The sequence below is a fragment of the Panthera leo genome, chromosome E2, assembly GCF_018350215.1.
Source record: "Panthera leo isolate Ple1 chromosome E2, P.leo_Ple1_pat1.1, whole genome shotgun sequence".
Classification (NCBI taxonomy): Eukaryota; Metazoa; Chordata; class Mammalia; order Carnivora; family Felidae; genus Panthera; species Panthera leo.
The window spans coordinates 57,529,127-57,555,877 of NC_056693.1; the positions used below are offsets into that span (position 1 = coordinate 57,529,127).

At 57.1% G+C, this 26,751-nt stretch overlaps 1 protein-coding gene across 7 annotated transcripts; it reads right to left on the bottom strand.

Moving 5' to 3' along the window:
• Window positions 1–26,751, bottom strand: ZDHHC7 (zinc finger DHHC-type palmitoyltransferase 7). Of its 7 annotated transcripts, XR_006197469.1 has the most exons (9): window positions 14,816–15,065; window positions 13,710–13,795; window positions 10,779–11,109; window positions 6,501–6,625; window positions 3,927–4,023; window positions 3,437–3,518; window positions 2,593–2,723; window positions 1,100–1,923; window positions 1–851 (listed from the first exon to the last, which is right to left on the bottom strand). XR_006197469.1 is itself a non-coding variant. In XM_042920871.1 (8 exons), the coding sequence occupies exons 3-8, from the start codon at window positions 11,091–11,093 to the stop codon at window positions 1,747–1,749; spliced, it is 927 nt and encodes a 308-aa protein (XP_042776805.1). In that variant the 5' UTR covers window positions 11,094–11,109; window positions 13,710–13,795; window positions 26,697–26,751; the 3' UTR covers window positions 1–1,746. The 7 variants fall into 7 exon arrangements, 6 of the variants coding, with proteins under 6 accessions (XP_042776805.1, XP_042776808.1, XP_042776807.1 ...); XM_042920871.1 differs by lacking the exon at window positions 14,816–15,065 and adding an exon at window positions 26,697–26,751 and having other exon boundaries at window positions 1–1,923; XM_042920874.1 differs by lacking the exon at window positions 14,816–15,065 and adding an exon at window positions 25,943–26,567 and having other exon boundaries at window positions 1–1,923.

Consider the following 26,751-nt stretch of genomic DNA (forward strand, 5'->3'; position numbering starts at 1 on the left):
TCACGGGAATCCACCACTCGGACCACTTTTTATTGATGAACAGGTACACACGTTAAAAGCCGCACACTGAAGCCGGACACACGCGCCCACCGCGGACAACGGATGTGCAGACACGTGACGCAGCGCGACCCCTGGCGGCTCGCCGCGTCTGGGCCCCTGGGGCCTGTCCCTCTGGTGGGGACACGGCCCCTGCCCCGGGGCTCTCAGTCCGTCTCCGGGACATCCCTCCGCTCTGCTCGCCCGGCTACAGCTGCGTGTCTCGGGTAGGTCCCCCGCGGATCTGCGTCAGCAGGGGCGGAAGCCTGACTAGGATAGGGTGCGGGTTCGTTAAAACCAAAACCCAAACCCAAACCCGAACAGCTCACGGGTGAACGGAAAGGCGTAGAAGCCGGGAGGGAAACACCGGCTCTCGTCAGCGTGCAGGCAGGCTTGGAGGAGAGCCTCGGGCTTTGTCAAGGACCGCTTCCTCCGGAGTCCCGCAAAACAGGTACAGACCGGGCGAGTTTAAGGCGAGTCCCCACGGAGGGGAGCTGTTTGCTTTCTGATGGAAGTTTAAGCTCTGCACCAAAGGTCCTACTGGATCGCTTGGGACGTGGGTGGAAAAACAAACATGAACGATACAAAAAATAAAGCTGTTGCCGTCCTGAATACTCTGCGAGTGACTGAGGCTCGGGGGTCCCGGGGCTCTGCCTCGGGGTCCCCTCACGTCCTCCGTGCCGCCCGTGTCTCTCTGCGAGTGTCTGTGGCCATGCCCGCCCCCCTCCACCCCCGGCAGCGGCATCCCGCCGCACGGCGTACCCGGCCGCCGCGAGACTTCTCACTGAAGTGCCGCTAGGACACTCCTGACGTGGCTGGAACAAAAAAAAACATCAGTTCCGAGGCCCTCGCGCACTCGGGACCTGGAAAATAAAGCCAAAACAGGAGGGCAACGAAGGACCACACGGGAGTGATTGTTCTTTGGATCAAGACATTCTCCAAAATGCAATACATTCATAATTCATGACAAGCCCCAGGGGACAAGGGTCCCGAGGCAGCTCTCCCCTCATCCCTGAAACCTCGGATTCTGGAAAGCAGCTCGCCGGCCGCACGCAGCCGTTACCTGTTAGGTCGCCGCAACAACACCGCCCATCTTAAGCACACGCGCGCGCGCACACACGCAGAGCTGCCGACAGGGTCGAAGCGGCCTCTTCGGGGCAGTGGGCGCGTGCCGAAGGCCACCTTCACCGTTCGGTGCACAGATCGTTTGCAAACTCGGTGCAAAGTATCGGAGCTCATCGAGACCAAAGTGTTTTCTGTGTCAGGGCCCCTCCTCGATCAAGGGCGCGCACTAATGAATCCCAGGGCCGACAGGAACGCCCCGAAACCGTTAAGCTGGAGAATTCTCATTCACTGGATTGACTTTTTTTTTTTTTCTCCTCATGACTGAAAAAAGCAGCTTAGGACACAGGATTTTAATAACCCATGTAATACCCCACACAACCTCTTAGAAAATGCAGTGTCCCGAACCAAACCCTAAGTGTGCAGGAAGGTCGTGACACTTCTTCACGCGGCCACGTACCTTCTGTTAGTCGTACAGGCGGAAACCGGCCCCCGTCGCTGACGTGGACAGTCTGCGATCTGTGACTACAAACAAAACTGCTCGCTGCAGGCATCTGGTCTGTCGGTTCCGTTCGCCCTACTGGTCACAGGTGAGCTGCCGCCGCCCTTCCGGACTCGACTGAATCCCTTCGCGTCCGCCGACGGGCCTCAGACGGAGAACTCTGGGCCTCCCTTCCTGGGTCTGGTCTGCGGCCGCCCCAACCGGAAGCCGACGAAGGGGTTCATCCAGAGGAGCGAGGGGGGCCCCCCGAAGACAGACCGCATCCCCTCCCATCTCAGCCTCCGCTCCCACGTCGGCTTCTCACTCTTCAGCCTCTCGATCTCCTGGAGGCAGAAAGGAGAGCAGGTGGGTGGCAGGCAGCACCGGCAAAGCCCCCGACACGCGCGGGTCGGGCCCCACGGTCACGGCAGAGGAACCGCCACAGTGTGGGATCCGGTTCCGTGGGACAGCCACGTGCTCAGGTGACGTGTGGCCTCGCGGTCAGCAGAGCAGACCCTCCTTGCCGGACCGACCCCGCGGCCTCCTGAGCGCATCCAGGCCGCAGCCACGGGCCACACCAACGTGAGACACGGCCGGCCGGGGGCCACCCGCATATAGTGGTGGCAGGGCGGAGCGCGTCCTCTGGGCCGGGGCACCGGCCTTCTTTCCGTTTGTTACACACCTTTACCCAGTGTCTGCCCTAGATCCTCCAGGGCAGAGGCATGAAGGCCATCGGGTCCCTGCCCCCCACTCAGCTGGTCTAGGGGCTGGGTCTCCTAGAAACCGGGACTCGGCCTGGCTCCCTCTGCCCGGCTCTGTTGACTCTCGAATCAAACTGATCCCTGAACCTGCACGGCGCATCGACAGGGCAATGACCGACACAGGGAGCCCGCCGCAGCTTATCCAGACGGCCCTACCTCCCGAGTTAGTACACTCGCACCCGCTGTGGCCGCTGGCCTTTCCCACTCACTCAAGCCAAATGCCGGGCGAGCGCAACGGAGAAGGAAGCGTACCGTTTCGTCATTGCATATGGAGTGAATCTGGGTACCAAACATAACTGCGGTGAACGTGAAAAACAGAAGACCCTCAAGGCACAGGAGGATCAGCAGGATTACAGTCACGGGAGGCGAGAAGTCACTGCATTCTGTGAACGAGAGAGGGCGGGCCGTGAGAGGCCACCAGAGCACAGCAGCCCCCCAAAGCACGGGACGGCCCAGCGGCCGCGCACAGGAGCGTCCTCGCGGTGCCGGCCCCGAAGCCGGCGCGGACGGACGGAAGGGCTCATCCGTAAACGGGCACGTTCGCCGTTCACCACAGGGCGGGGGCGGCCACCCCTCCAGGCACAGATCTACTCCGCCGTCTCTAGGTCAGCTTCCCCGTCACCCAAGGTTCCTGCCAAGACTGCACGTGCACGCTCAACCGCGTACTGACCTTCAGCGAGAGCTAGGGGAGGGGACAGCCCCGCAGGCCCCCCGGGGGTGAGTCTGTCTGACCTGCCGGCCGGTCTGGGGCGCGGCAGTCAGCGCCCACCTGACTCGCTCCTGCTGCGCTGTGCTTTGGGGGTCCGGTGACGCGAGGACCACACGGAACAACCCCCAGCTGGCTGACCAGAAAGCAAACGCAAGGTTTGGTGGGAGGATGCTGACTTCCGGGCAGGCTCCCACTCTGCAGAGCGACTCAGCACCAACTACTTCTGGACTGAGGAAGGACGATTCTGTGCACGTGGCTTCGATCCACGAGCAAAACGGCGGTGTTAAAACCCGTATTCCTTCCTAAAGGAACTTGTCGATTCCTGTAGCTTTTCCCTTTCCGCCTGACGGCGGGCACTTGTGGGAAAGAAACCCACGCTGAGCTTACCGGTCCACTGCCCTCGGACACAGGAAATGAACTGGAGGCCACAGAGGATCAGAGCGTGGACTGAGGACAGAGCTATGTACATCTGGAACAAGACAGAAGCCGATTAGCACTCAGGGAGCGATGACATATTTTAGGAGCAAAGGCCACGTCGGCGTGTTGACCCTGTCTCGTTCGTCAGTCCCAATTAAGGACGGGAGGAATCAGTCCAGCGGTTGCCGGCTGCCCACCCGAGGTCACGATGGACGCGGGACGCGTTTCGGCCAGCTGTTAGCAACTGTGACTCAAGGCATCCGAGCGAGGACGAAACTGTGTCCGGTACCTAAACTAACACGAGCAGACACACCTGCCGGGGCGCGTCCTACCCACCGCGGCACAGTTTATCACGCGGGTCCCGGAGAACCCCGTCAGACGGGAGAATAAATTCGCCTGCTCCGGGCAAGGCTCTAGTTACAAACTCAACACGAGTCGGCACGCGAGGACTTTTACTCACAGTGAAGAGCACAAAAAACCTCTGATTCTTTTCTCCCACGCAATTGTTCACCCACGGGCAGTGATGATCCATCTTCCGAATACATCTTTTGCAAATACTGAAAAGGAGAAACCTGTCGGTGTTCCACGTGCTGAGAACACACGACCCCAGGCCACGCATCCGACGCACAGAACGTGGTGCTGGGAAGAGGCCTCTGGGAAGGGGCTCCTGCTCTGGAGGAGGGGCTGTCGTATCGGCCACGGTGAACACGGGCTGCTCTGGGCAGGGGGTGCTCTGGGGAGGAGGTGCTGTGGGGGGCTGCTCTGGGATGGGGGGGCTGCCCGGGGCAGGGGTCTCTTCGGGGCGGGGGGCTGCTCTGGGGAGGGGGTGCTGTGGGGGGGCTGCTCAGGGCAGGGGGCCGTTCTGGGGAGGGGTGCTGTGGGGGGCTTCTCTGGGGAGGGGGCTGCTCTGGGGAAGGGGCTCCCCGGGGCAGGGGGCTGTTCTGGGGAGGGGGTGCTGTGGGGGTGCTGCTCTGGGGAGGGGGCTGCTCTGGGGAGGGGGTGCTATGGGGGCGCTGCTCAGGGCAGGGGGCTGCTCTGGGCAGGGGGTGCTGTGGGGGGGCTGCTCAGGGCAGGGGGCCGTTCTGGGGAGGGGTGCTGTGGGGGGCTTCTCTGGGGAGGGGGCTGTTCTGGGGAGGGGGTGCTGTGGGGGTGCTGCTCTGGGGAGGGGGCTGTTCTGGGGATGGGGTACTGTGGGGGGGCTGCTCTGGGGAGGGGGCTGCTCTGGGGAGGGGGTGCTATGGGGGCGCTGCTCAGGGCAGGGGGCTGCTCTGGGCAGGGGGTGCTGTGGGGGGGCTGCTCAGGGCAGGGGGCCGTTCTGGGGAGGGGTGCTGTGGGGGGCTTCTCTGGGGAGGGGGCTGTTCTGGGGAGGGGGTGCTGTGGGGGTGCTGCTCTGGGGAGGGGGCTGTTCTGGGGATGGGGTACTGTGGGGGGGCTGCTCTGGGGAGGGGGCTGCTCTGGGGAGGGGGTGCTATGGGGGCGCTGCTCAGGGCAGGGGGCTGCTCTGGGCAGGGGGTGCTGTGGGGGGGCTGCTCAGGGCAGGGGGCCGTTCTGGGGAGGGGTGCTGTGGGGGGCTTCTCTGGGGAGGGGGCTGTTCTGGGGAGGGGGTGCTGTGGGGGTGCTGCTCTGGGGAGGGGGCTGTTCTGGGGATGGGGTACTGTGGGGGGGCTGCTCTGGGGAGGGGGCTGCTCTGGGGAGGGGGTGCTATGGGGGCGCTGCTCAGGGCAGGGGGCTGCTCTGGGCAGGGGGTGCTGTGGGGGGGCTGCTCAGGGCAGGGGGCCGTTCTGGGGAGGGGTGCTGTGGGGGGCTTCTCTGGGGAGGGGGCTGTTCTGGGGAGGGGGTGCTGTGGGGGTGCTGCTCTGGGGAGGGGGCTGTTCTGGGGATGGGGTACTGTGGGGGGGCTGCTCTGGGGAGGGGGCTGCTCTGGGGAGGGGGCTGCTCTGGGGAGGGGGTGCTATGGGGGCGCTGCTCAGGGCAGGGGGCTGCTCTGGGCAGGGGGTGCTGTGGGGGGGCTGCTCAGGGCAGGGGGCCGTTCTGGGGAGGGGTGCTGTGGGGGGCTTCTCTGGGGAGGGGGCTGTTCTGGGGAGGGGGTGCTGTGGGGGTGCTGCTCTGGGGAGGGGGCTGTTCTGGGGATGGGGTACTGTGGGGGGGCTGCTCTGGGGAGGGGGCTGCTCTGGGGAGGGGGTGCTATGGGGGCGCTGCTCAGGGCAGGGGGCTGCTCTGGGCAGGGGGTGCTGTGGGGGGGCTGCTCAGGGCAGGGGGCCGTTCTGGGGAGGGGTGCTGTGGGGGGCTTCTCTGGGGAGGGGGCTGTTCTGGGGAGGGGGTGCTGTGGGGGTGCTGCTCTGGGGAGGGGGCTGTTCTGGGGATGGGGTACTGTGGGGGGGCTGCTCTGGGGAGGGGGCTGCTCTGGGGAGGGGGTGCTATGGGGGCGCTGCTCGGGGCAGGGGGCTGCTCGGGGCAGGGGGTGCTGTGGGGGCGCTTCTTGGGGCCGGGCGCTGCTCTGGTGAGGGGGCTGCTTGGGGCAGGGGGCTGCTCTGGGGAGGGGTGCTGTGGGGGGGCTGCTCGGGGCAGGGGGCTGCTCTGGGGAGGGGGCTGTTCTGGGGATGGGGTGCTGTGGGGGCACTGCTTGGGCCAGTGGGCTGCTCTGGGAAGGGGGCTGTTCTGGGGATGAGGTGCTGTGGGGGCGCTGCTCTGGGGAGGGGGCTGCTCGGGGCAGGGGGCTGCTCTAGGGAGGGGGTGCAGTGGGGGGGGCTGCTCTGGGGAGGGGGTGCAGTGGGGGGGGCTGCTCTGGGGAGGGGGTGCAGTGGGGGGGGCTGCTCTGGGGAGGGGATTCTCTGGGGGGGGTACTGTGGGGGGGGCTGTTCTGGGGAGGGGTGCTGTGGGGGGGCTGCTCTGGGGAGGGGGCTGTTCTGGGGATGGGGTGCAGTGGGGGGGGGCTGCTCTGGGGAGGGGATTCTCTAGGGAGGGGTGCAGTGGGGGGGAGCTGCCCTGGGGAGGGGGAGTGGGGGGGCGCTGCCCGGGGCGGAGCCTTCGGTACCTGCAGTGATGGGCGCGCTCAGGCTTGATGCAGCAGCACTTGGGACACTTGTAGATCACCTCCCCGGGCTTCAGCTGCAGACTCTCCACGTGCTCCTTAGTGGCATTTCCTTTGGGCACTGCCCCCTGTGGCGGGACAAGAGCGTATTTTGGTTCCAGGGAAGGAAAGCTCAAAAACAGAAGCAGTGAGCGCACGCGCTGCGGTCTGAGATGCCGTCCGATGATGCGCGATGCCACGGCCGCCGCGTAAAGTGCGGCGATGTGACCGTCCCTCGGGCAGGACCGGAAGTCACTTCCCACGAAAAGTGGCATCTGCGTTCACATGAACTCGAAATACCTTTTTATCCTTTCTGAACCGGTCAGTCACCTGAGTCTTCCCTGGCTTGACGCAGAACACGCCGGAGGCGAGGCTTACTCGTCAGGCCTTCCCGACTCAAGGGCGCTGCCTGTCCCGAAGGGTGACACCCTTCCCTGTCACCGCGCTCTCACGGGCAGGGCTGACGTGACCAGGGTGGCCCAGAGTTTTCCCATCAGCTGCAGCCGGGCAACCCTCACGGGACGCTATCAAGAAGGACCTTCTCTCTCATCCGCGAGGTTGCGTAACGCGCCCGGGTCTGCCGGCCTCGCCACGGGCGCTCACGTACACACACGTACACACACCTGCCAAGTGCGGCCCTGAGACGGGATCGGTGCCGGCCGTGGGGAGGGCCCCGCGGTGGGAGGGCAGTGGCAGGGGTGCCCCACGTGCTGGCCAAGGTGAAATACGGCAAGAGGCAGAGCGCCAGCGAGGCCCGAGCAGCGGTCACCGGGGGGCTGCGCAGTGACCACACGTCCGCGGGACGGGACTCCAGGAGCCACGGCGGGGCGCACGAAGAAAGGGGACCCGCTGGCGTGGAGGAGGCTCTTAACGGTGGCAAGGTGGGAACGAGGTCCCCTCTCCCACCGGTTAGCGCCACGGAACCTGCACCTCGAGCAGAAAGGCACATTGGGAAGTGCAGGCCGGGGCCGCGGAGGGAGCGCAGACCCGAGGAGACGCGAGGCAGCAGTGAGCAGTGGCGGGGACACAGTGGCCGGGACGGCAGGGGACTCCTTGAGGCCCGGGCACAAGAGCTGAAGCTGCGTGGGGCAAGGGCTGACCTAATACCCGTGCACCAGCAGGAGGAGCCCAGCCCTCCCTGCTCCTCAGTTTACCTCCCAACACACAAGCACTTGTCCCTTGGCCATCCTAGCACTGGGAAGCTGTTCGGGTCAGGAGCCTAGTGTTTCCTAACACTACAATTTTCTCCTTAAGAAAGATTTAAAAGTGAAAGGTTCAAAACATTTTGGCTTTGAAAATTTAAGTCAGGATGTTAATTTTAGGGGATTTACACACCACAATCTGGAGTCTTTAATCAGGTTTCCTCCACCCATCCGGTAGTCACAACGCTGTACTGATCTTACAAACCCCGCAACGTACACGCTCCCGGTGACAGTTCAGTGTCACGTGTTTCCATAGTAGGAGGCCAGGGACCCAATTTTAAAACTCCACACACCTTCATTTTTATGAGACAGACGTGTACCCTTCCCTAGTAAAAACTGTGACCCACTGCCGTACCGTTCTGAAAAGCAGACACCCCAACAACCGCCCCTCTTTTCCAAGAGATCCCTCAGGACCGTTTCCAGCCGCACGGCCCTCACGCGGGGCTTAACGGCTGGGGGGGCCCCCCGCTGGTGTTTGGGGCGTCTTTCTTCTGGTTCCTGGCCCAGAACCCTGGGCAGGCGACAACGCTCTCGGGGCCTCGGGAGGCCCTACGCTGATTCTGCGTCCCTGTCCCTCTCCCGTATCTTTCCATCTCATCCCAACTCCCTGGCATGCGTTCTGGATCCCCAAGACCTAGCCAAGGGGCAGCTGAGAAAGGGGCTTTCCCCTAGACCTACATACTCATTTATGGATCTCCCAGGGCACAGGGAGCATGTGAAAACAGGCACAGCGGTGCAAGCTGGGAACTCCAGAGTGCAGTGGAAGCTTCAAGACAAAGGCCCGGGTGATGAAAATGTCCTAAAACTGACTATGGTGGGGGTTTCACGGCTCCAGATAAGACCCACTTAACTATGCACTTTAAAAACATAAGTTTTATGGTATATGGATTAAATTCGAATTAAAATGCTGACATCCAAGGCCCCTAACTCCTCCTTGACCTTGGAAGGCCCTCCCTCTGAACACTGCATCCAACGTTCTCTGTAGTGACCCAACCAGGAAAACGAATGTGTCCGTGCAGGACAGACGCAGCGTCCTGCCCACACCTTCTCTCTACCACCTCTCCTCGGCCTCCCCCAGCCTCCTTGGGGCTTGCTCCAAGGGTTGAGACCTTTTCTGTAGGAGGAGGGGGGCCGGGATAGGAGCTGGACCGCAGGGCTCAGGAGCAGGGTTTCACTCCCAGAGGGAGGCTGTGCCACACAGACGGCAACGAAAGAGCCCTTGCAAAGTCTCTGACGGACATCAGATTGGGCTGTGGTCAGAGACTGTGAGGTGAGGCTGCAAAGCCGCTGGGAGACCATGCATCTGAGTTTGTCCCACAGTGCCGCTCCCGGCTGCCCACCCGGCCAGGTCTGTAAATGCTGTCCTCTGCCCAGGACCCCCACTAGGCAAGGGACCGAGTGAACAGAGCAGGGAAAAGCCCCGGGATCTGAGCTCAGACAGCAAAAGTCACATCAGTGTCCACGTAAACCACCCTCCGCGGACTGATCAGTATCGCTTCAGCCTCAAACTCCTAATCTCATTTATAAAAAAATCTGTACAAGACATTAACTTCTCAGTCTTTTCTTTAGAGAGAGCCACCAACAGACACGAGCCCTGAAGACTGTAATTCACAAATCAGGAGCCCCCGCCCCCGAGGTTTAAAACCACTGTTTTAATGCTGTCGAAAGAACCTGTTTTCAAATGAAGCTCCACAGGGACCACAAGCACCCGGCCGTGCACGCCGATGGCCGGAACGTCTCCGCTGAGCCTGCGGGCCCTCCTGCCCCACACAGCGGCCCTCCGAGTGCCCTCCGGGCTCTGCGGCAAGCCTGGATCCAGGGTCTGCAGGGGACTCCTGGCTGAGCTGTAAGGGCCTCAACCGCTCTGCTGACCTACAGGAGGTCTCACACCTCAGAGAAAGAACCTCAACCCCAACGCAGAGGTTCTGAATCCAGCGGCCTTCGGGACATCGGGGACCGATGGCAGTTCACGCCGTCAGGTCTTTATTCTGAGGGAAATCGCTCCCACACGGAGCCCAACACACCACCTTGGTTTTGTCGACACCGCACAATATACACCCGGGCCGGGCTCCCTCCCTGACCCCTGAGCCGAGGACACCTCGCTTGCGCAGTCACTTCCTCCCGGGTCAACGACCCACACCTGGTGGAACCAGTGCGGTCACTAAGGAGCTCTCCCTCCCTGCCGCACAGACAAGCAGGACCTTGACCCTCTCCAGGCTAGAAAGAGATGCTAGCCTCGGCTTCTGTGTGTAATTACAGAACAATTAGCAAACTGTGAAGCTAGAAAGAACTTAGAGATCATATCTAACCTCAGTTTAGCCCACTGAAGTTCAAGTAGTTGCTTCTGGTCAAAAGACAACGGAAAAGATCGGTTAAGTGGTGAAATCTAGAACCAGATCTCCCAGCTGTCAGTCTGATCTGCAGAGAAACAAAGCACTTAAACCAGGAGGGACTTGACAAATCACTCAGGGACACCTTTGCATTTGCACCAACAGCCCGGTGGGATGGATTTTCATTTCTGCACGGAGACCCCACCTTGAGCAATGTTTATGCTCCAGTTCAGACATGAAACAAGCAGGGTGCCCGTTGGGTGCGGTTGGGGAAGCACGTGACTCCTGATCTCGGGGTCACGAGTTTGAGTTGCATGGTGGGTGTGGAACCTGCTTTACGTAAAGAAATAGGGGCGCCTGGGTGGCTCGGTCGGTTCAGCGTCCGACTCGACTTTAGCTCAGCTCATGACCTCGTAGTTCAAGCGTTTGAGCCCTGCATTGGGCTTCGCGCTGACAGTGTGGAACCTGCTAGGGATTCTCTCCCCCCTCTGCTTCCTTTCTCCACTTGTCTTTGCTCGCACGCTCTCTCTCTCTCTCAAAATAAAGGAATAAACTTAAAAAAAAAAAAAAAAACCAACACAAAAATGCTACACGTCTGTACCAGGAGTTAATAAAAGCCCGAGGCCAGAGGAACAGCACCTTCGCCACGGGGTCTGTGGTGCCCCACGACCAGACACGAGAGGGGATGAAGGGTGACCATGGGTACTCACGGGGTCTGTGAGCATGGTTCTCAGGTGGGACGACAGGGCCAGCACCGCTAGGCAGTTAAAAAGGACTCCGTTGACCACAGAGTACCAGAAGTCTTTGGAAGGCAGCAGCATGACGAAAGTCACCACAAAGTCCGCATAGACGACCAGGAGCCACGTCATGACGGCACAGATCATGCCGCAGCCGTCGCGGATGAACCAGACCCTGTCGGCCACGTCAGCCTCAGAGGAAGAGGACGACGAAGAATCGTAATTGTCGTTTTCGGCCAGGAGAGGATGATGTTCGACATCCCGGAGCCGGTGTCCTGATGACGGCATGGTGTCCCCGGGCACCCTAGGAGACGGGACAGAGCTGATGAGGCTCGGGGGGGGGGGGCAGGTGCACACTGGGTTAGTCTGCTCCGGACCATCTCGAGAGACAGTCCACACACAGCAGAAAAGAACATTAACAACGGAACAAGACCTGAACTTTAAAATCTTTCACCTCGGGGACTAGTTTACAGCCTATGACACAGTACACCCCACGGCACGAGTGACCCCGAGGCGCACACAGCCACCGACGGCCAGCCACAGCCACGGACGAACAGAGATAAGGGAAAGAAGAGGCCGGATGCAGCCTCCCAGCCGCGGTGGAGACCAAGCGAGTCGTGCCACAGCCGCCACCCTCGCCAGCAGGCCCGGGCCGTGTCTGTGCGGAGGCCCTGGGCCCCCGTCCTCTCGGGACCCCCGCGTGCGGTGTGCTTCTGTGTCCCCTCCGTCGCCCCGAGCTCTGTGCTGTTTCTGGAGGGCGCTCCTCTCTGCTTTCACGTCTTAACACTCTCGTTCCCTCGTGAATCCATTCGCTGAGCCGTTCTCGGACACCTCTCCCGTGCTTCCCACGCTGCCCGCTACAGGACAGCGCGCAGGGTGTGAGGGGACTCCGGAAAAACCCGGACTCTTCTTGGCCGGCTCTGGCTGCCGCGCTAATGCGCGCCCCGCCCCGACAGCGACCCGAGCGGCTGAGCGCTCGTGATCACGGTGGGGAAGGGGGACTGGGGGTTCGCTTGGCCTTGGTGTTCATGCACGGGAAGGAGAAACACCCACGGCCTTCCATCAGGGGCCCCGAGGACGCTCAGCGTGGGAGCAGGAGCGAGGGCACCGCCGGGCCCCCACGGGCCTACAGATGGGCACGGCTCTTCCTCGGAAGCAACTGCGGCACAGTGATGACAAGGACGAGCCGACAAGAGGCAGCTCAGTGCACGGGCACGAGACCAGACCCGGTTTCCCTCAAGCCGTAAAATAACCTCACTCGCAGGTCGCACACACATCGCTTGAAGGTTTTTTCTGAGTGACACACAAGAAACTAAAGACCAAGAGAGCGTGGACAGATCACAGCCAGCCTTCCGGCCCGTCGGTGCGCCTTCCTGGGGGTCCACTCAGTGCAGAGGAGCTCCCCGCGCCCCTCTCCCCCCAGCAAGCCATCCTGACAGGTACCGTTCCCCAGAGGGGCACGCTGGGAGAAGGGCTTTGGCACACCAGACGTGACCATCGGAGGACGGTGCACACCCCTGGTGCAGCCCAGTTTTGTCAGTGCCCGGGCAGTGACTGGAAGCTTCTCCCGTCCCTGGAACTCTCAGGGCCCGCCCACCGGTGCTGCCTGTGGCGTGCAGACCCCCTTCTGCCTTAAGGGAGCTGCTGTGCATCTCCCCTCCCTGGCGGGCTCTCATGAAGGGTCCGGCCTTCTCCCCGTGTGCCCGTTTGCCGCGTGCAGGCTGTTGGGCCCCCGGCAAGGGCATGTTTGTTATTCGGCAGATGCAACGCCAAGAGAGCGGTCCCTTTCTCAGATTTAAGTAGTTTCATAGCGATTTCCATGAAAGACTCTTAGTGCATCGTCACTATACATCGAGGCCTTAAGCCAGAGAATCCCTGCGACCAGCATCCGTTTTGCTCCACGGCCACTCCTCGAGCAGGACGCTCCCCGTGACGAGCAGGCGCTTGCTTGCTGGACAGCAAGACAAGAAGCTACAGGCCAGCCTTGCGCCAGAGCGCGTCTGGGCAGTCGGAGAGCAGGGCCCGGCGGGTCGTCCGGAGGCACGGCGCACGCTGGGCCCGTCCCGCTCGGCCCTCCCGGCAAGGTACCGGTGACAGGCGTGCTCCTGCAGGAGAAGCCGCAGACGCACGGACACCGTGGGAGGGCGCCGATGTGCCACATCTGTCAAATCCAGCCGAAGGCCACGGGAAAAGAACCTGATCGCCCAAAGTCACTTTGTGTCCAGGAAAACAAGCACTGAACACGGCAGGGCGCGGCCGGCTAGACCGGGTTCTCGGTCACCGGCTGCACGAGCCGGCGTTTTGCCGAGTCACTGTGTTTACACCGCAGGAAGGGAGGGGAGGAAGTGAAGAAGCCATGCAGACGCTGGAAACGGGACAGCAGACGTGACACCGCCTGCAGCCGCCGGGGCGAGGGCGCGGCCCCCTCCCCCCTCAGGGCCGCACCACCCTCGTCTCCGAGCCCTGACGGCCACCTCTGAGGGAACCCCGGAGGCAGCGCGATCGAGCGACAGGCGAGCCGGGGGCGCACGTCATCATTTGACTTTAGCGGCCGATTTAACGGGATGCCGTCCACGCTGCCGCACCTGAGCTGTTTATGCTCACGTTAGGGACAGCGGTTTCCCAGAACGCGGCAGGTGGCACGGCGGGTCGCCGCGACGTGTGGGGACTGCCATGCGGGCGACGCTTCCCGTTGATTCTCGCCCGGCGCTCACCTCGTCTGCCACACCGATCGCTCACGGGTTCGCGTCACGGAGCCCCCTCCAGAGGCGGCGAGCGAGCCGAAGCCCACAGGTCAAAGACTGACCGTCTATACCGCACAAACCGCCCCGTCAACGAACGCAGTCGGCGTCTGCGTCAGAAAGGGGGCAGAGGCCACGCAGCCAAACAGGGCCCCTCGCTCACCTCACAAACGAGCTCGAAGCATTACTTGAACACTTTGCGCCTTTTCTTCAGGATCTGAAGGTGCATAGTGTCCTATGTGACGGGATCTGAAAGACAACAAGACCTGATGAGAAAGGTTACTTCTCTTACGACCGAAGTACACGGCATTTCTTAGGCCGTGATTAATTCGGGGAGCTGTATAACCGACATCACCCTTGTCACGTAAAGTTCCGCTATCCGGAACCACCCCTGACGAAGTCATCACTCCTCTGCATTTCCATTACTAGTAAACTCTGCAGTGATTCACATTACGCCTGCCCCAGCATTAAATGCGAGTCTGGAAGCCCGAACCTCTTGAGAAAGATCCCCAGGGAGAATCCAGGCCACATCCGACCAGCCTGCGTTTCGAAAGCCCACAACGGTTTTAGCGGCCACAGCAGGAGAATTACAGAGAAAACCGGAGAGAGCCAGACCACGAGGGGAGAGGTGCTAGACAAGGGATGCCGGGCCCGCGGGGAGGGAGGGAAGCAGGGAACCGACTGAGGACCGCCTACTGGAGGAAAAGACCGCCCCCCCTTGGCGTCTCCCTCTGGTCACCCTCGGGTGGCAACCAGAATTGGCCTCTGGAGAAGCACTCGTGCGTGGCCCTGAGAAAAAGGGCCTGAAGATAACAAGGTGGGCGGGACCCCCGACATAGTCTTTATTCCCAGCACGAATCTTTTCATTAGTTTTTTTTTTTCAAGCTGTCCATTTATTTCCAGTCTTTCTGAAATATGACTGGCACGCATCACTGTGTGCGTTCAAGGAGGACAGCATAATTCTTTGGCTTACACGTGGCTCAGATGTTTTGAAAAAAGCCCACAACGGGGCTCGCGAAAGGCTAGAGCCCCAGAAAGAGACACAGAACAGGCAAAAGGCAGAGAGAGAACTTAAGAAGAAATAAGAAATCGTATCTGTGAAACAAAAGAGGAACATTCTGAGAACTTCCTGGTTACTGGCAATAAAAATGGTGACAGAATTTTAAAAACAGGACCGGACAGGAGAGTGAGGAACTCTCCCAAAAGGAGAGCTAAGCGACAAAGAGAAAGAACTCAGGAGAGAGCATAAAATACAGTCGGCTGGCCCACCGTCCCGGCGCCTGTCCGTTCTTCCTCCCGTGTCCTTCCGATAGATTATTCTGCTCAAGCAAACCCTCCGTCGGTGCTGTCTTCCGAAACCAAAACCCCTGACTAGGACAGCGGGAGGTTGGCGTGCAAGTCGGGGAGGAGGAGGGGCCGGGGGTCAGGAGGCGGGAGGCGCCTCTCCCGGGGCCCCCCAGTCTCTGCCACCAGACAGACGCTCCAGAGCAGAGCGAGGCCGCTCACTGTCCTGCCTCAAGGCTCCTCAGAAGCCACTTCTCCCTCAGCACCTACCCGACGGCCCCCCTGCCTGCCCCCCACCTCCACCCCGGCCACTGTCCCCTAGCACCTTTCCAGCCCTGAGCCCCTTCTGAGGAACAAATGTGGCCGTGACTCCAAAGCTGCTGAAACTAACTGCGGGGGGAGGGGGGGGGACTTTTAAAATACGGTATTTATATACAGTAACTTTGTTCACATAGCTATGCGGTAACCAACAACTATTAATATGCAATGATATCTTGAACTGTTTTCAGATAAGCTCACGTAACAATGTTTTAAAGTAAAGCTGGCTTTGCAAAACACAAGACTGCTCAGGCGTCCCGTTTAGAGCAGCATCTCTACAATGAGACCAAATCCCCAATTACTTGTATATATTTTAAAAAGGAGCCAACGCAGCAGCCCCTTCGAAAAGCAAAGCGGCCTGGCACTTTCTCCCAGTTCAACACCCACCCTATGACTCAACGATTCCACTTCGAGATATTTACCCAAGAACGCTGAATGTGAACGCAAACATGGACAGCACCGTTCACGCAGCTTTATTCATAATCTTCCGGACTAGAAACAATCCAAATAGCCAGCACCAGGAGGCGAATAGACAAACTATGGCACGTTCTTGCAACGGCACACTTCTCAGCAACAAAGAGGGAAAAAGCTAGTGACACCTGCAACAACGTGGCTAAATCCCAAAAAACCTTCCGCCATCCGCAGCAACTGTTTCCTCAACACGTCTCTGGAGGCAAGGGAAACGAAAGCAAAAACGAACCATCGGGACCTCATCAAAATAAAAAGCTTCTGCACAGCGAAGGCAACGATCAGCAAAACTGAAAGGCAACCGACGGAATGGGAGAAGATATCTGCAAACGACGTGTCAGATAAAGGGTTAGTCTGCAAAGTCTATAAAGAGCTTATCAAACTCCACACCCAAAAAACAAACAATCCAGTGGAGAAATGGGCCGAAGACATGAATAGACACTTCTCCAAAGCAGACCTCCAGATGGCCAAACGACACATGAAAAAATGCTCAACATCACTCATCATCAGGGGAAGACAAATCAAAACCCACCGAGATACCACCTCACACCTGTCAGAATGGCTCACGTGAACACCTCGGGCAACGACAGGTGCTGGCGAGGATGCGGAGAAAGAGGAGCTCTTGCATCGTTGGTGGGAATGCAAGCCTGATGCAGCCACTCTGGAAAACAGCTTGGAGGTTCCTCAAAAAACTAAAACTAGAACTCCCCTGCGACCCGGCAACTGCTGGGTATTTATCCAAACAAATTAAACTAGCTATTTACCCAAAGGATCCAGGTGTGCTGTTCCGAAGGACCACATGCACCCCCATGTTTACGGCCGCACTGTCGACAACAGCCACAGTATGGGAAGAGCCCAAATGTCCATCGACGGATGAGCGGATAAAGAAGATGTGGTATAGATATAAATGGAGTCTTACTCGGCAATCAAAAAGAATGAAATCTTGCCATTTGCAACTATGTGGCTGGAACTGGAGGGGATTAGGCTAAGTGAAATTTCGTCAGAGAAAGACAAATTATCCTATGACTTCACTCATACAAGGACTTTAGGATACAAAACTGATGAACAGAAGGGAAGAGAAGCAAAGCTAATATAAAAATAGGGAGGGGGACAAGACATAAGAGACTCTTAAATATAGAGAACAGAGGGCTGCTGGAGGCGTTGTGGGAGGGGGATGGGCTAAATGGGGAAGGGGCTTAAGGAATCTACTCCTGAAATCGTTGCTCTCTCTATGCTAACCAATTTGGATGTACATTAAAAAATAAATACATTAATTAAAAAAAAAAAATGTTCTGCCATCTACATGGCCCTTGAAACCAGGCAACATGAATTTATTTTGAAAGAATTCAAAGTGGGTTTGAACACAAGGGGAATGACTGAGAAGAGCCAAAGGTACCTTCTCAGCTGTTGGAAATGCCTCGGATCCTGAGAGGGACATAGCATCTGTCAAGACAAAAGTCAAGGCACCTGGGTGGCTCAGTCGGTTAAGCGTCCGACTCCGGCTCAAGTCATGATCTCGCTGTCTGTGAGTTCGAGACCCACGTCGGGCTCTGTGCTGTCGGTTCAGAGCCCGGAGCCTGCTTCGGATTCTGTGTCTCCCTCTCTCTCTGCCCCTCTCCTGCTCATGCTGTCTCTCTCTGTCTCCAAAATAAATAAAAACACTTAAAACAATTTTTTTTAAAAAACTTAAAAAAACAAAATAAAACAAAACAGGGGCACCTGGGTGGCTCAGTCGGTTGAGCGCCCGACTTCGGCTCAGGTCACGATCTCGCGGTTCGTGAGTTCGAGCCCCGCGTCGGGCTCTGTGCTGACAGCTCAGAGCCTGGATGGAGCCTGCTTTGGATTCTGTGTCTCCCTCTCTCTCTGCTCCTCCCCCACTCACGTTCAGTCTCTCAAAAATAAACATTAAAAAAAAAAATTAAAAAAAAACAGCCAACAATCAACAGTACGCTTAAAATTGTACATTTCATCATACATTAATTCCGCTTCACTAAAAGAATGACCAGGAGGAAAATAACCAGTGCGAGTTCATGTGCCGGGTGGGAAAGGCCAAGTGAAGCCAAGCTCCAGCCAGATGTTTCCTCCAGAAGCTGCGCTCAGGAGCCAAGACGTCTCTGACAAGACGTCCCTTCAGACAAAGTTCTTGGCCTCTTCCCTTGCTTTTTACCTTGGCTATAAACAGAAAATGAGTTCTCAAATACAAACTGAAAACAAATGAACGAAAGACATCAGTTTTCCTTGGTGATGAGTTACTACAAAAAAGAATCAAGAGGGGCGCCTGCTGGCTCGGCGAGTGGAGCGCGTGACTCTCGATCTCGGAGTTTTGAGTGTGAGCCCCATGCTGGGTGTTGAGAGTACTTAAAAAAATAAAATCTAAAAAAAAAAAAATCATGATATAATTACTTTCTCTATTGCAATAAAAAGAATGTCTACCCTAGAGTCTGGTATTCATGTTTATATTACAGTGCTGTTTAAACTCATTATGGCTTTAGTATTCATACACCCACTGATGACCTATAAAAAGCAGGAATAAGCAACTCTCTGCTTCAGGCACAGAAGCAGCATATGAAGCAAACACAAGCCATGAAAGATCTACTTAATTCAAACGTGGCGGGGGGCGGGAGGGGGGGCGGTTCCAACACCATCCCCTCTACACCAGGCCCCCGATGCACCAGCACAGACAGGAGCTTTAGCCCACGGGAGTTCACAGACCAGCAGAGGTGGCAATCGGGCTGGTAAATAATATGCTAAGTGTTACCCCCAAATTAGGAGCCAAGTGTGACGAGTGAGAGGGAGCACGGCGGCTAATTCTGTCTGGGGGAGCCAGAGAAAGCGTCAAGAAAGAAAGGGGACCGCGTGGTGGGCCGTGACAACAGGCAGGGCCCAGACAGGAGAGAACAGTGTGAGAAGACCCGGGTGGGAGAGGCGCACGGCGTGCTACGGGGCCTCAGGCCTGGGGAGAAGGAGGGCGGGGAGAGGCAGAGGGGACGGGCAGACCGGGGCCACTTCCAAGGCGCTCAGAACGGCCCGTGGAGGAGTCTGGAAGCCTGGACTCATCCCGCTGGAACGGGAGGCACCAGTACTTTGTAAACAGATGCTTTAAAATGTAATTGGCAACAAGGTGAGACCTGGGTGGAAGGAGGCTGCTGCGGCCGAGAGCAGAGAAGGCGCAGGCCGGGGCCAAGAGGGGGCAGGGCCCGTGCGCCCCTATCTCACAGCCAGGCCCAGGAAGAAAGAGCATAGCAGGGACCGACAGCGTGGGGCAGCGGGGGGGCACCATACAAGGACGCGACAGGGACGCGGAAACACTGCTGCCCCGGCCGCTTCTTCCGCAACGCAGGAGCCGCAGACCCAGGGAGAGAGCCCGAGACTGGGACTCACAGACTTACAGGCACCTGTGGAACACACTGGCGGACAATCCTCCGCCCTCCCCCTGCCCCGACCTAGAGACCCCAGCACAGAGGGGACGAGCAAAGGGGGAACGGACGTGACCACCCGAGGGGCCACAGGAGTGTGGGGCTAGAGCCCTGGAAGGGGTCCAAAGGGCCAGCAAGGGCGCCAGAAGGGCCGGGGAAGAGCAGGCAGGCTGGAGGAGCCCCTCAGGGATCTCGCCCTGGCAGGTTCAGTCCAGGGCCACGAGCCGGGAGAGTGGGTGGTGAGAAAATTAGAGAAGCGCTTTCCAGAAGTGCCGGTGAGTCCAGGATCTGCGCGGCTGGAAGGAAAAGCAGAGGGGATTCTGTTCTCAGTTTCCGCTCTCGTGCACCATCTCATACGCCACGGTAATCCTAAACAGGAACAGCGGACCCTCGAATAACACGGGGTTGGGGACGCCATGCCCACAGACAGTCAAAAACCTGTGGGTAACTTCGGAGTCCCCCGAGATCGAACTCCTAACAGCCCCCCGTTGATCTGAAGCCTCACGATGACGGTAACAGCCAACGAACACAATTTTTGTACGTATTCTTATGACGAAGCACGAGAAAAAGTGTTAAGAAAGTCGTAAGAGAAAACACATTTACGGTATTATATACCGTATCAAAAAAATTCACACGTAAGTAGCCTGCGCGGTCAAACCCGGGCTGTGCAGGGTCCCCGTTTGCACACGGGCCGCCTTGGACCCGCAGGGGCTCCACGCAGGTGTCACCAAAGTGCATCTTGGTTTGACTATGCCACACTTTTAAAAGCCTACCACGGCCCCCAAAGTGATTTAATGGAAACAGAATGAAATATTTATGTACAGCTGAGCCAATTAAGATATCAGACCAAGAAAACATACGCTAAGAGGCCTCGCCGTGCTTACTCCTGTTTCTTTTTTCTTTCTAATTCTGTACTTCGCTGAACTTTTCTTGCCACTACAAAAGTAATTTAGGCTCGCTGCACTTTTGTGTTTTGAAAGGATGAGGGTCCAAGTTTGCAGACTCGGGGTGACGATCCCCCTTCCTGAGAAGGAGGAAGCAACAGTGGGGCAGGAGGTCTATGGAAAACCATGGAGATGGGCTGAAGCTAGAGCCGTTCACACCCCACAGCACTGTTTTCTGAGCAAAGAGTAACCAGTGGGCTGTGGGTGTCACAAGTGCAGGAAGCCACTGAGATCGGGGAACGGTTGCTGCAGGGAGAGCAGCCGAGCAAGTGGTGGGCCCACAAGGTGCCGCAGACCCCCACTTTCTAACAACGTGATGGGACTGCTTTGCTCTGCCGTCCAAGAGCCCAGCTCAGCACCCAAAGGCTTACGCGGGGCTGGAGAGTAGCCACGATGACCGATGATTCGGTGGAAAACCAGGTGTCAAACAGGTGTCAAAGGCAAGGCCTGAGCTGAAATGACCCGTTGTGGAATGCAGGAGGAAGGGGAGAAGCCTGACAAGCCAGTTGGCAGAAAATTCTAAGGAGCTGGAGGTCCTGGTGAGACCAAGAACCGGGTTTGGAGGAAGTGACAAGGTGGCCAGGTCGGACGGAGGCTGGATCAGCAGGGCAGTTCCAAGAGCTCAGCAGAGGGGCCCTTCGGGATAAAAATAAGTTCCGGCACGTGGCTGTGCAAACAGGCTGCGACCTGAAAGGACGTGAAGGGAAAGGTCTAGTACGTCTGTCCCGGGGCATCAACCTTCATCCTGGATGCCAAGTGAGCCAGGGTGGAGCGGAGGACTATAGGCCGTAGAGTCGGAGCTGGACTTGCTGAAAGAAGGAAAGAATGGAGTGGCCACATAACGTGCTGTAGTGTATTTACGGCAATTACGTTCTCGAACGTTCCTTCCATCATTTTGCAATCGTGAAAGATTTCGTTTGTGCTTTCAAACCCTACCAATAATGTATGCCGTACAAAACCACGATCTTCTCAAATTATTGAATCCAAAGAACAGAATATTAACATTTAAGGGGGAAAAAACCCAACAGAGTATTAAGCCAAGTAAAGCCAAGTCTCAATAGTATGCTGGCACACTATCCACACTGTGACAAGTAAACTTATTTAAGGTTTCTAGGAAGGTCTTCGACACTAAAATACATAACCGCTCTAGAACAGGCCTTGGATGCTGCCGGTCATAGATGGCAAATGGAGAAACGCACCCACCAGGAGCCAATCTCATGGGTGCACGGGGATGGTGCTGGGTTTTCCTTCTTTCCCACGGGCCATGCTTCAGTCTCTTACTGGGTCCTCCTCTTTGTAGGTGCCTCGGTGGCGGTGCTCAGGCTCAGCCCTGGGTTTTCCCTTTATCTCCGCTCTCTCTAAAGGATCTTCTGGGCTCTCAGGCCCACGAACGCCGCTGCTAATGATACACATATCTGGGAAGCTCCGAAACGAACGGTACATCACTGAGTAGATCCTCCCCAACAACCCCCTCCGTCCACCAAACCCTTACGGACCTTCGCAGCTCCGTAGGGCGTACCTCCTCCAGCTAGTTGTCAAGGTCAACACATAGGAGTCACTCTTCACTGAACTCTTCCCCCACCTGCCCCCCCAACCTCTTCACATCGAACCCTCCAGCAAGTCCTGTGGGCGCCATCTCCAAAACCGGCCCAAATCTGCTCTCTTTCACCTCCTGCCCAGCCAAACCACGGCCACGAGCCCTCCCCCAGGCAGTCCGCAGGGCGCCTCCCCAGCACTCCTGGTCGGTCTCTACCGTCACTGCCTCCCTCACCCCATGGCCCACCCCGAACAAGGTTTCACAGATACAAATCAGATCATACTCCTCCCTTACTTAAAACCACCCAACGAGGGCCTCTGCCGTTAGAGTAACATCCAAAGGCCTCCCTGTGGTCTAAAGCTCTACCTGACCTGGAGCCTGCTGACCTCCCCACCTCGCGGCTGCAACATGCCCTGCAATGTCCCGGCACACCCCCAGGACGCTGCGCACTCTGCACCTGTCTGTGCAGTGAGCTGAGGGGCAAGGAGCGTGCCCGAGAAGACTCAGGGACACGGAGGGGAGGCGGTGGGATCTGGCCGGGGTGGGGGAGGCGGGGGCGCGGTCAGGAGTCTGGGAGCCTTGCGAAAAGCAGTCGGGGAGACGTGCGGAAGGGTTGAGGGGAGAGAGGGAGAAGGGGAGGAGGAGAGAATCCCACACTTCTGGGGGAATCTCCATTTCCAGGGTGTCATCCCGAGCACGGGCTGGATGAGGTGGCCTCAAGGACGCGCTCACCGATATCCCAGAGGTTTCACGGTTATCCCCGCGCGAGAGCCACAGCCTGTCTCTGAAAGCTTTTTCTAAAGATCCCAAAAAGGTAAACGAACCCTCAGGAATTCTAAATCCAGAGATACAAAGAACACCAGAGTTCCAAACCTCTCTTAGGTGTCCTGTCCCAGGGAACGGCTGGACCTGAATCAGGCTGGCGAATCCCAGGCTCTTTCCACGTCTTCCTAAATAGGGTTTCCTTGTTTAACATGACGTGAACTCTTGCAACATCAGACTCGCCCAAATCCAAAACACTGGGAGCATCTGACGTGCTAACGTAGCTAGCTCTCGGTTGCAAATTAACGACAATGTAAGATATCAGAAAGGCCAATCACTACGCACCCCCCGTGCACCCCGGAACTTTACATACATCATTACCTTGAAGCCGGCCGCTAGCCTAAGAGCAAGGCCCTAATATGAGCTCACTTCAGGCACGAACAGATGCAGCCTTACAGCTATAGAAACCTGCCCGAGCTCACAGCCAGTGAAGGGTGGACGTGGGACCGTTCTGACTCCAAAGCCCATGCTCTTCCGTTAAAATACACCGCCTCCCAGGGCACTTGGTGTTAGAAAATGCATTCTGTAACGAATAAATTGAATTAGGGAATATGGAACTCTAAGAATTCAAAACATTTCAACACAGAACTGATACTGTAAGAGCCTGTCTCGAGAGACACTGGCGGCCTCTCTATCCTGCCTGCCCCCTGCTTACTGGGTGCTGTAAACAAACAGCAGCCTTTCCAAAGCGCCAGCTAAACACAGAGCCCTCCTCTCCTCCCACGTACCGGGAGCACTCCTCAGGCAACCGGTATTTATTAAGTCCCTTTCGCCCTCTAGACACACAACCCCTCCACCCCTCCCTACAGGCTCGAGGACACCTCCCGCTTAGGGCTCGGCCCCTTCTCTTCTCTCCTTTCCCACCACCAAGTTTAGGCACCTCGCCTCCGGCACGTGCCTCTGCAGAATCCTAATCTCCACGGTCGGTCGGTCGCGAGGTCCAACCACCCTCCATGCAGCTGCAGGAGTCATCACCAAAAATCACCCGGTGCGTCAGAGTCAGTCTGGTCCTTTCAGCCTTGCCCATGGCATTCAAGGCCCCACTGAATCTGGCTCCCCTTCCTTTTCAGGCGTGGTGCTCGCACTCTCTTTCACACGGTGCTTATGCCGGTTCCCTCACCATGCCCTCTTACCCCTCTGTGCTTCTGTTCCTGTCTCCTCCAAGTTGAGGAATCTCATCCTCTGCTCAGCCAAATTACCCATTAATCAAGCACTTACCAAGCCCCCACTATATACAGGGGATTGTAGGATGACGTAATTGTTTTCCAAACTGTAAGATGCTGTGCCAACGTGAGGCATTATCTTGGGCCCATTAGGATCTGGATTTTATTAGACAATAGGATTCTAACAAGGTTTTCCAAGAATGGAACAAAACTCAGTGGTAAGCAGAGCTAAGATTAGCAAGACAAAGACATGTTTGTAGACAGAGGCAAAGCAGTCAGTGAGAGAGAAAAAAAATCAAAGAGGCAAAAGTAAGAGGAAATGACTGAATGCCGGTCCCGAAACAGGCTGACCAAAGAACAGACACAGAGTTAATGGGAAGAGGGATTCTCTCTTCCTCAGAGGTAAAGGAAAGAAAAAGACTGATGGACATTGGGAGATATTTTAGCTAGAAAAAAAAAATCAAGGTTGAGCGAATTCTCCCAGTGGCCTCTGTCTCCTCCATGCGCCAGAAGGTAGCCATTCATCAGTGGTAAAGCAAAAGAGTGTATTTTTAAGTAGAAAGGGACCATGAAAGAAGGAAGGGTCCTGTGTAATAAAAACTTTAACCTTGCCCAAAAGGAGGTCTGGCCTTTGTCCTCGGCTGACAGTCTGATTTCGGGTGGGACCTGGCCACGCCGTTGAGACCAACAAGGTGGCTCCGAGGGGGGCTCTGGGGCACGCAGTATCAGCATGGCAATTGATGAATCACCCAATTATGCTTATGGAAGGGAACCCCAAAGAGGACTCGAAACACCACGGCTCCTCTGAGTTTCCCTGGCTGGGAGTGCCCCGCGCGTGCGAGCCGTCCCATCAATGCGGGGAATGGGACACATTCTGGATCCGAGAGAGAAGAAGACCCGAGCTTCACCCTGGCTCCCTCCTCAGACTCTGAGCCAGAAGCCTCTTCCCTTGGCTGATTTTAATCTTTATCTTTTACCTGTAAAAAAGCCTCGACTGTGCCCTAACAGCTTTCCGCAAGTTCCGCGAGTCCTTCTCAATAACAATCAAAACTGAAGGTGGTTTTGAGAACCCCAAAACTTGCAGCTGGTGTCAGAAGCGAGGGTGGTCTGACAGGACTGTTCCCTCTAAACTCTGGAAGTGACCCACTCTCACAGTCGACCTAACCACGTCTCAGATGCCGCAGCTGAATGGTCATGCGGCCCGTTGTGAACACTGACCCTGGACACTGGCTTTGGGGACACAAGGGAGTACAATGAGTGTGCACACTTTATGCTCTGCTCTAGTGTTTGACTTTTTATACAAAATAAGCTGTATTATTTAAGTTAACTTACTATTTTTTTTGAGAGCGATAGAGAGTGGGGGAGGGGCAGAAACAGAGGGAGGCTCGAGCTCACGAACGGTGACATCGTGACCTGAGCTGAAACCAAGAGTCGGACGCTTCACCGACTGAACCACCCAGACACCCCGAGCTGTATTATTTTTATAATTAAAAACACTATTTTTAAGAAACATAATCCCTAGGAGCCACTTCCGGAAAATTATCCGGTAGATGATCTGTAGCCTTGCCCCGCCTGCAGTGGAGCCGGGAAGCTCTCAGATCATCAGGAAAACGACTTCTCAGTTCATTCCAAACATTAGGTTCCAATGCAAACTTATTTCTAGTCCCACTGCCTCAAGTTACGGAAAACGATACTATCGGTAAGAGTCTCGAGCCTGCAGGTAACACTTTCAGTAAGAAAGCAGAAACGTATCCATACTTTTGACTGAATCCAGACTGCTCTTAATGAAGTTCCTTTTCGTTCTGTTCCTGCTAACACTTGTCCTTTTCTAGAAGAGGATTTCTGCTTTTATAATGGATGGATTAGCACGGCTGCAACGATCCAATTTGCTCACTGGAAGCTGAGGCGGGCTCTGAGCCACTGGTAGCAGGAATATTTCTGTACGCGTTTTACGCCCTCTGCTTTGAGCTGAGACATCCGTGCGAAGAGTTCCTTCCGATGGCTGTCGAACCAATTCTTTACGAAGCTACCTTTCGCGTCATCCTGTCCTCGAAAGTCAAGGTGAACCCACCCGTCTAACTCCCAGAAATACACAACGCCCAAGTAACCTCAATAACCCGAACCCTTCTACCTCGAACACCTCCCAGGGTGTTCAAGGAATGCAATTCCACTCTTCTGTTCCACCCCATTTGTTCAAATACTCCAAGAGCTTTTCCCTTTAGTCGAGTTCTGACTTCCTAACCAGCAAGCTTAACAAGGTGACCTCTTGAAAGGTGACTGTAGGTGAGTTCAGGTTGTACAACAAAGAGATGAAACTCCTCCTCTGTGAGGGGAAGAGTGTAGGGAGAACTGCATATTGATCCAGGTTTCTAGACCACCTGAGACAGTTAAGAGTGAAACAGATACATACATGAGCAGCACGGACAGACACTAAGCAGACTCACTGCACAACCGATCACGAAAGGAAGCATAACGAGTCGGTTACTGGTAAGCTAGCAAAGTGTGTCGGTCCAACAGCAGAGAGACTTAGTTCCAGCAGCAATGACGCCTCGGGAGGGATGAACCCTGGCTGCAAGAAAAGACGCAGACGTTGTCCTGAAGGCTGACCTGATCGCCCCAGATGCCCAGTCCGGCAACCACCCCCCCGCCAAAGATCGTTGATTGGGGGAAGGGAAGATCATCAGGAAGATGGGCGAAGAATGGGAGAATGATTCAAACTTTTCAGAAAGAAGGGGAGAACAGGAGCATTCGAGAAGCCACGGGCGAAGTTCAAGAAAGCCCTTTGTAATGCTTGGCTATAAAGCACTCTTTACAGGTTACGGAAAGGTTTTATAGCCACTCTCTCTTTTGGCTCTAACAACAACCCCGTTATTAGTTTATGAGAGGGGGAAACCGCGGCTCGGGAGAGCTAAGTGTCACGCCCAAGGTCAGGCGAAAACCTGGGGCTGCGATTCGGGCCGTATCCCGAGAGATCAAGAGTGACAGGAGACACCTGGAAGGGAAGGCAAGCGCAGGCACAGAGGTGGCACAGAGGTGCCCCCGAGGAGCTCGGGAAGGTCGCAGAAGCGCGGCGTCCGGAGGAGAGGGCGCAGGGGGGGCCGAAGGAAGGGCGGGCCGGGGACCGGGAGTGGCCGGGAGGCCGGGGTGTGAGCAGCCCGCCCGGCCCCGGCCCGGCCCGGCCCGGCCCGCCGCACTCACCCGAGGCCCGGGCGGGGTCGCCCGGCGCTGCGGCTCCTCCCGGCCTGCGGCGGCG

Excerpts from the sequence above, each read along its gene's own strand:
- ZDHHC7 (XM_042920871.1), bottom strand. The coding sequence starts at position 11,093 with ATGCCGTCATCAGGACACCGGCTCCGGGATGTCGAACATCATCCTCTC. Across the intron at positions 6,626-10,778 it reads GAACCATGCTCACAGACCCC|GGGGCAGTGCCCAAAGGAAA; the intron begins GTGAGTACCCAT and ends GTCCCGCCACAG. Across the intron at positions 4,024-6,500 it reads GAGCGCGCCCATCACTGCAG|TATTTGCAAAAGATGTATTC; the intron begins GTACCGAAGGCT and ends TCTCCTTTTCAG.